Source organism: Otolemur garnettii, unplaced genomic scaffold, assembly GCF_000181295.1.
Source record: "Otolemur garnettii isolate 467f Iridium unplaced genomic scaffold, OtoGar3 scaffold00156, whole genome shotgun sequence".
NCBI lineage: Eukaryota > Metazoa > Chordata > Mammalia > Primates > Galagidae > Otolemur > Otolemur garnettii.
Genome location: NW_003852551.1, coordinates 1,798,237 through 1,807,225, shown reverse-complemented (window position 1 = coordinate 1,807,225; position 8,989 = coordinate 1,798,237). Strand labels below are relative to the sequence as shown.

The 8,989-nt window shown below is 47.0% G+C and overlaps 1 protein-coding gene across 1 annotated transcript in view; it reads right to left on the bottom strand.

Moving 5' to 3' along the window:
* Nucleotides 1-8,977, bottom strand: part of MAN1C1 (mannosidase alpha class 1C member 1) — a 146,864-nt gene extending 137,887 nt beyond the window's left edge. The window contains exon 1 of the mRNA XM_023519098.1: nt 8,179-8,977. Coding sequence (XP_023374866.1) covers nt 8,179-8,697 — 519 coding nt within the window. The 5' untranslated portion in view covers nt 8,698-8,977. The remainder of the gene's footprint in view (nt 1-8,178) is intronic.
* Between the last annotated feature and the right edge of the window lie 12 nt (nt 8,978-8,989).

Sequence of the window (8,989 nt, the reverse complement as noted above, 5' to 3'; positions counted from 1 at the left end):
ACAAAGACTTGTACACAAAATGTTCATAGCAGCTATATTCACAATAGCCAAACACTGGAAACAACCCAAAAGTTCAACAACAGATGAATGGATATACAAATTACGGTACAGTCATACAATGGACTACGTCAATAATAAAAAGGAATGAAGTACCGATACATGCAACATGGATGGAATTTCAAAAATGTTATCCTCAGTGAAAGAAGCCTTGTCAGGCAAAACTAATCTCTGCTGATAGAAATCAAGACAGTGGGGTCAGGTGCAGTGGCCTATGCCTGGAGCCTGAGATAAGAAGATCACTTGAGCCCAGGAGTTTGAGGTTACAGCGAGCTATGATCACACCACTGCACTCCAGCCTGGGCAACAGAGTGAGATCTTGTCTCTGAAAAGAAAAAAAGAAAGAAAAAGAAAAAGACAGTGAATGGAGGTGGATGAGAGGTAGGTGATGAGAGACTCAACTAGCAAGGAGCAGAGAAACTTTCTGAGGTAATGGAAATGTTCCATAGGTCATTGGTCCCCAACCTTGTTGGCACCCAGGGACCAGTTTCATGGAAGACAATTTTCCATGGACTGGGTAGGGGTGGTCATTTCTGGATGATTCAAGTGCATTACATCTCCACCTGAGGTCATCAGGCATTAGATTCTCACAAGGAGCATACAATGTAGATCCCTTGCATGCTCAGTTTATGGCAGGGTCTGTGCACCTATGAGAATCTAATGTGGCCACTTACCTGACAGGAGGTGGAGCTCAGATGGTGAGCAAGGGATGTGGAGCAGCTGTAAATACAAAGCTCTGCTTGCTTGCTGGCCTACCACACATCTCCTGCTGTGTAGCCCAATTCTTAACAGGCCACAGGCTGGTACTGGTCCATGGCCCAGGGGTTGGGGACCACAGCCCTAGATGATGAGGCTGTGGTTTACATGGTCTTTTGCATTTCTTAAAATTCAGCAAACCGTATTTAATATCTGTGTGTTTTCACTATATGTAAATTGTAAATAGTATCTACATCAAAAGGTTATGTAAAAAAATGAGAACACAAAGAATAAACATTGAGAGTCAGTCTTAGTTTTTTTGGTTTTTTTTTTTTTTGCAGTTTTTGACTGGAGCCAGGTTTGAACCCACCACCTCCAGCATATGAGGCCAGCACCCTACTCCCTGAGCCACAGGTGCCGCCCCCAAACAGACTTAGTTTTACCACTCATCAGCCTCTACAACACTTTTTTTTTTTTTGAGACAGAGCCTTAAGCTGTCCCCCTGGGTAGAGTACTGTAGCATCACAGCTCACAGCAACCTCCAAACCCTGGGCTCAAGCGAGTCTCCTGCCTCAGCCTCCCAGGTAGCTGGGACTATAGCTGCCACAACGCCCGGCTATTTTTTTTTTTTTTATGGTTGTTATTGTTGTTTGGCAGGCCCAGGCTGGGTTTGAACCCACCAGCTCTGGTGTATGTGGCTGGCGCCTTAAGACACTTGAGCTACAGGTGCCAAGCCAGACGTTTTTTGTATTACACAGTGGACTTTATAAAGACCACCAAGGCAGCAAGAATGATTTGTGTTTAGTACAGTGCTTGGAAAGATGGCTGAGGTGGAAGGAGGGGAGAAAAATCTATTATTATTTGGCCACTGAAAATGGTGTTGTTCAGTGACTACTGTTTGCATAGTTACCTTTAGAGCAGCTGACTGACACCCAGAAGATGCCAGATAAAAGCACAATTATTGATCATCTATCAAGGATAGCACTAATCAATATGCCAAAGTTTTTTTCTGTAAAAGTTACCACTAAAGGCACTGCACTAAAACAGATGGACAACTGCCCTGGTTTCAGCCTTAATTAAAGAAGTTTCAGAGTCAAGAGACGTACTTAAACACCCTTTGAGTAAGAACTGTTATGACCACATGCCTGCCAAGTATAGGGAGTTTTCAACCCAAATCTTGGAAAACAGCCTTCTCAGGGGAGAAAACACCTGCAACTGGGTCACCAGTGAGGCCTGTAGCTATCTCGATGGCTTCTGTTCTCTTTGCAGGGAGAGACACCACCAAAGCAGTCTTACAACAGTCTCTGCTGCTTCAACTGTGCATTTAAGAGAACCAAAACTATGCTATTTTAGCTACTGACTAGTCATCAGAGGAAGGGGGAATGGAGATCTCAGGTCCTTGTGTCCTTGGAATTCTTTGAAGAGTCTCTAATTTGGTTTCTTACCATCATCTGCCATGGAAATAGAGAGCTAAGGAAATCTGTTTTCTTTTCCTCGAATTATGTAAACACTTATACATGAAGGCCTTGACCCAGAAGTAGAGGGAAATCAAGAACCAGGGCTTACTGTTTTGTGAGCCGGGTCTTTTTGGACTACAGGTGCATAGAACTTGAATAATCACCATCCTTGGCACATGACACTCATCCCTGCTCTATATGTGGGCCCTATTTTCAAGTAATGCAATAAATACTCACTAGCTCATCTAAGGCAATTACTCTCCTGAATCTTACGTCCATCATTCTCTTGCAAAGGCTTCCCTGATTTGGCCAATGAAAGTTAAGGCAGGGAGAGAGAGAATTTCCTAAAGCTCCCACTGCCTCCTCTAACACAGACTCAACTTAGTATACAAAGAGAGGTTTCATCCTCAAGCCAGAGCCAGAACCCACAAGGCTTAGTACCCACCAGGTAGCTTGCCTGCCAGGCTTTATAATCTGCAAGCCTGATTTATTTTTTTCAATAAGAGAAAAGATGTAAGTCCCTTTCAGCAAAGTATGCCTGATACATATCACAGTATTTATTTTTGGTAGAGTAATGGATCAGTCTTTTGGGAAAGCTAGAGAAAAGGCATTTCTTGAACTCGGGTGTAAATCAGTCACTCTAAAAATCACAGAAGAATCTATTCTTACCCCACTACTAACTGTACTGTGAAATAAGTAGCTGACTTTTAAAAGTGTCATTCTATTTGTCTGTAGCCCTAACACTAGAGACAGAGTTAAGAATGTGAGGCCTGGGAAGAAATTGTTCCTGGAATATCTAACTTCCCAAAATGATGGTGCAATTCAAAATCAAAATAGAGACCCCACCAACCTGTGGGTGTTAAGCTATATATACCTGGCAGGGACAAGTTCTCAGTTTTACTCTAACTGTGGCCCTTAATCCTAAGGAAGGAGAAGGAGGTATGTGTCACTAGGCTTAGGATGTAAGGGTCTTCCAAGGGACCTGTCCAGTTATTATAGGCCAGTCTCCATCTATGTTAAAGGTATCATAAAGCAGGACAAGAGGGAAACTGAAGAGACTGAAGGATAGGAGAGGAAGAAAAAGATCTTCAATGGATTTGCAACTCAAACAGAGCTCTTCGAAGCAAAGCTATTTAAATCTGAGCTGTTTCTAATATTAATTATCCTCTACATCTCACAGGCTCAGATTCACATGCTACAAAGAACACAAAGCCTTTTAATTTTCTACCTGTCCCTGGTACCAGTGAGGATAAATCAGATATACAGAGAAACCACACATGACTAACGAACCAGTCCGTTAATGGGGAGCAAAGATCATTTGCCAGATGACTTATTCAGACACTGTCACATTTCATAACCAGCAATATCCTAGAGGCTGAACACAGCAGGCACCAAGAGCAAAAGTGAGGGCACTCCCTGCCAAGTCACAAGCAGCCTCCAGATGCCTGCTCTCCAGGCATGAGAGACTAACTCATGGGTGCCACCTCCCAACTCCCTTCAAGTTACACTTGTACTTGGAAAATTCCTGCAACTTCTAAAAGGTTTCTTGGGTCACTGAGCTGCTAAGCCCACAAACTTGACTATAATTCCTACTCTGAGCCTCCTTAGAATTCCAGGTACCTCTGGGAGAATACCCAGCTTCTGGGACCAGCAACTTTAACTGTTAGTCATAAATCTGTAATATAGCCATTCATTAAAGTATCTGAGCTCCAACTAAATGCCAGACCTTACTCTAGGTGTTTGGGCAGTAAACAAGCATAAGTTGGGGACAGAAGAGAATCCCCTAAATGCCAGCCTCTTGGTTTCACCATGAAGACAGATACCCAGTGATAAATAAGAGACTTGAACCCAGGTTGTATTCTTAGCAGGACTACTGAACACAACAGTGTATAAGAGCCCTGGACACACAGCACAGGGAGCGTTGATATTCAACCCATGTTCATCTCACCCAGCCCCACACTCCAGAGTGGAGCTACATCTCCTGGAGGAAAGTACCCTTTCTGTAGTTTGCCTGAAAGCACCATATGGGTTGGGCGAGGGTATGGGTCCCAACTCCAGAACCCCATAAGCACTACCGCAGATTGCCCAGTTCCCTTTAACAAAACCCCCCTTCACTGGAAGGGACAACTGAGGTTCCCCAGATTGGCGAACAACCATCAGTAGAACCCAGTTAAATATTTTTTCACTGGAATATGACTCTGACAGGCTATATACATCCCATCTCTTGTCATATAAAAGAAGAGTCTGTTTAAACTTGAATCCATAAGACACCTACCTGTGGTCAGTGATCCCCATTTCCCATGTTATCCTCAGATCAACAAGGAAAGGCTGCTGCCAAGCCTTCATCCCTTTACATTCCAGCCAATACCTTTCCCCTTCAGGATCCCAAGCTGAGGATTTATTATTGTTAAGCCCATCTCCAAAGCTCAAGATGGGTGACAGAAACAATTAACTTATCAACTATTTGAATATGTACTCTAGGCTAGGTGCTAGGATATAACAGTGAACGTCACCACCACTGCCACCACACCACTGTCCCTGACTTCGTGGAACTAAGGTATGTTGAAAATAGAGCTGAGAAAGCCCAACTGCTAAGGTGTCTCTGACCACACTAACAGTCCACCTAGGGGCCCGGGCTAGAAACAAGAGTGTCTATGACCTACTTTCCTCATCCTCACCCCATTTTACAAGAAGGCCTAGGAAGCAGAGGAGGTGCCTAGCCTAGAGTCAGACAGTTAACAGTTGAGCTGAGACTCCAATCCATGTTCTCAAGGTGTCCTTTCTCTACCATGTTGCTTTCTCCAAGGTTCCAGAGAGGTTTAGGGATAGTCCTGCCAGAGACCTCAAAAAGGAGAGGAGGCCAGCCCAGGGCTGAAGAATAGGCTTTATTTTAAAGCAACTGAAGGGAGTCTGACCAGAAGTCAGCTCAGCTCACACAGTTTCAAGGGACTTTCATTAGTGTAGTTGGAATGCAGGAAGGGGTCATAAGACGTAAGGGAAGTCATCTCCCCTACAGAGCGAAAGATGCTACGTCCAAGACTGATTTAGAATTACTGCCTTCCACAAAAGGTGTTAAACTTGCATGAGGCCCTTTCTCTAGTGCCGGGCAGGACCAGGGTAGGATATCCTGATGCTTCCCAGGAATACGGGCCCTAAAGCATTTCAGGAGGGCGGGGAGGGGGTTGCTGTGAACAGGCCATGTGGTATCTGACCTGCTTTCTATCACTAGCTGTCTTCCCAGGATGGCTGTACTCTTGTCAGGGTCAAGAGGATTTATAAGAGTGTGGGAAGGGGATTGCTATAATCATGCAATTTGGCTTCTGGCCACTTTCTTTCTCTACTTATCTCCCAAATAACTGTACTTTTGTCAGAGTTCTGAGGATTTTTTCCCCACAGTTCCAAAGTGGGGAAGTGAGTTAAAATAGCTGGTTCTAGTGACAAAGTGATGCATGCGTGCCCAGGACCTGCAGCTTCAATCCATCTCAACACAGACCTCATGCCTGTGTCCAACTCTCAGGACGTTCATAAATATATTTGGCTGATCTAGAGCCAGAATATCCAGTTTTCATTCAAACTCATTTATCTCACTCTCTGACTCCCTCTTGAAATTTACTTTCACTTTAAAAACCTCATAAGAACAGGGCCCTTTTTATCTGATGCTAGCTCCCTCTCTGCTCCTTGGGTCTAATCAATCCATGCCTGCAAATAAACAAACCAGAGAGGACAGCAGTAGTCCTTTTTGTGGAAATAGGCACCTTTCTAAAAATGATCTACCCCTGGGCATGACGCATACAGAAATTTAAATGAGAAGGAAGTAAAGACACCCGCTAGCAATAGTCATATCCATCCCTCACCAGGTGGGACAATGGGAAGCTAACTTTGTGTTTATAACTAAATAAAAAACTCTGCTACACATTTTTCAGGTTGTAGGTGGGAAGGTCAAACTGAAGAGGACAATAGGTTTCCAATCACAGTGTATATTAACTGCCCCTCCATTCTGAGAAGCTTAAGGTCTTCAAGACAGTGAGAGGGCTAGTTGAACAACAACTCCAAGTATATGCAAGCATGTTTCCAGCTATTACCAGGGCACGAGGAGATACCATATAGAAAGATCCAGACACCTGGCAACCAAACTGGACTGCCTTCCTTCCTGTAATTTTATACTCATCTGCAAAGCACAGAATCCTCACACCTCTTACCACTCCCTAGGCATCCAGTAGCTCATCACCCCCAGCCTCAATTGGCAAAAGGGTAGTAGTCTTTTCATGGAGGGGAGAAAATCAAGTTCTTCACTAGCCAGCCCACCCTTGTAGACATGGCTCTCAAACCCCAGGCTTTCAGAAATGGACCACCTTCTAGAAGTGAATGCAGAAAGCACTTCTTCTGAAGAGATCAGTAGTTAATTCCTAATTCTTTTGAAAGCCCAGTGACAGCTCTAGACACCCACAAAAAACTAAACACATGCAGTTTATATGCAATTTCACTGGGGTTTACAGTCCTCTTAGGAGGAAGAGAAGGGCAGAAAGAGTGGCTGTGCTCAGCCAGGAAGCTGCGTGTGGCCCAGATGAATATTCAGCAATACAGGAGAGAAGTGCATGCCCTTTACTTAGCTACTGCCAGTTCTAGCCTTCAGTTAACCTTTGGATTGCAATAAGAATTTGGAAACCAAGAGCACATGTACTCATGCAGGTACATACCCCAGGGACTCAGCTTCCTTGTGGCTTCCTATCTTGACTTCACAAAATGTCTGTGATTGCTAGTCAAGACAGTCTCCAAACAGGGCTTAGTATAGGACAGCTGAGTAATAACAGGGATAAGAAGTGGGGGAAAGGTGGACTTTGGAAGGGAGGGTAATTCAAACAAGGAGACGCTGGGTCTGAGTGGGTCTTGGCAGGGCAGGTTCTGATCTTTGCTACCTGCACTCCCTGGAAATTAAGGCAGACCTGGTGACTCCTTTGCGGCAAACTCAGAAGTCTTGACAGATGCAGCCCTTTCCTTCTGGGTCCTGAGGAGGGGAGAACATCCTCTCCTTTCTAGGGAGGAGAACCTGGCCCACAGCTTGCCCACAGCCCTCTCGTGGCCTGGGGGTGTCACTGCAGCCCACTCTGCATTGCTGGGCACAAACCTCAAGCAGGCAGCTCCAACAGTGGTTGAGCAGAATATTTAGTTACCAGTGGCAACTTGGCAACTGCCTTCAAGCCATGTGAGGCTGCATTTGCTTTTGATTTCTTAAACTAAGACTCAGGCTCAAAGTAATCCTTCTAAACGCCTCCCTAGTACAATCCCCATAGGGAAACTGTCCAAGACCCGCTTCATAACCCTGCTGCTTCTGAAACATTACCACTGCCTTATTGATCATTTCTTCTTGCATCACATGCAATTATGTACAATTGTTCCAAAGCTCAATAGAAATAGCAAGAATACACAACATCCTCCTTGCAGGCAGCTGACTAGATTACAAAATACTTTCAGGCCACCAAATACCTCCCAAATCCTAGGTTTCCAGGATCCCAGAGGGATTTTGGACTTAAGTGAGAAAGAATGTAGACGGACAGCTACAAATGCAAACAGAGGGTGCTCATTAAGGAACTTGAATTCCACTCTCAGAAACAACTCCAGGAGGTAAGAGTGGAGCTCACCTGGGCTGGGAACTGGACAGAAAAGACTATAGAGTCTGGACATCTTGGGATGCAGCTGCCATCACTCATCTGCAAAGCACAGAATCCTCACACCTCTTACCACTCCCTAGGCATCTAGCAGCTCATCCCCAGTCAGCGTGAGGACAATTAACCCAACTCAGTGGTGGGACAGTGTGCAGGCAGGAGAGAAGGTGGGAAGTTTGGCAAGAGAGAGGAATGTGCAGAGTGTGTCTGAAGGGCCTAGCATAGAGCAGGTACCAAGAGGGACTGGGGCCAGGGGAATGGCATGAGAGTGCCAGAGGGTCTTTTCTTTAATGGGGAATCCTTACCTCCTTGATTTTCTCCCTCTGGGCTCGCACGCGACCCTGGGGCTCCTCACTTTCATTGGCCCTTGTCCCCAGGACTGGATGGCGGAGGCGGCTCCGGAACGCGTTAAAGTCAAAACTAAACAGGACGTTGTCGTCCCCCGGCCTGAGGGCCGCCGTGGCCTCCTCCCGGGACCCGGTGGGGCGGGTGTGCCGCAGCCACCCTTTCCTGCGGTGAGGTTTGACCCGGCTGTTGTGGTCATCCTTACCCGGGGCCGGAGCTGCGGGAGCCGGGTTGGGGGGAGGCTCCCGCTCGCGGACTGGGGGATGGCCAGCGATTTCTGCCACCATCTCCAGGCCAGGCTGTTGGGTCCGGGGGGCCAGGAAGAGGCGCTTGAGGCGAGAGGAGTGGGGCAGCAGGAAGAGGGCCCCGAAGCACAGGGTGACGAGGCCCGAGAGGAAGAGAAGGAAAAGGAACTTCTGTGGCAGCCGCAGCCCCCACGGGGAGGCCGGGACGAAGCCGGGCGCTTTCCTCATAAGCATGGTGGCCTGGCAAAGGGCTAGGGACCGTCAGCTCCGTCCGGGTCCCCAGAGGCCCTTGGGGTCCAGGCACGTGTCCTCAGGGTGCTCGGTGAGGAGAGGGTGTCCAGGAGCGCTGCCTGGGATGGGGACCCTTGGATAGGGCTGCCAACCCTCACAGTTTGGACGCTTCAGGGACTGTCCCTGAAGTTCAGCGAGTTTTGAGCGAGTCTCCCTGCGTGAAGGCGGGGACACACCGGCCTTGGCGGGGCCCGGGCGAGCCAGGCGGCACAGCTCGGGGCCCGGGCCCGCAGCA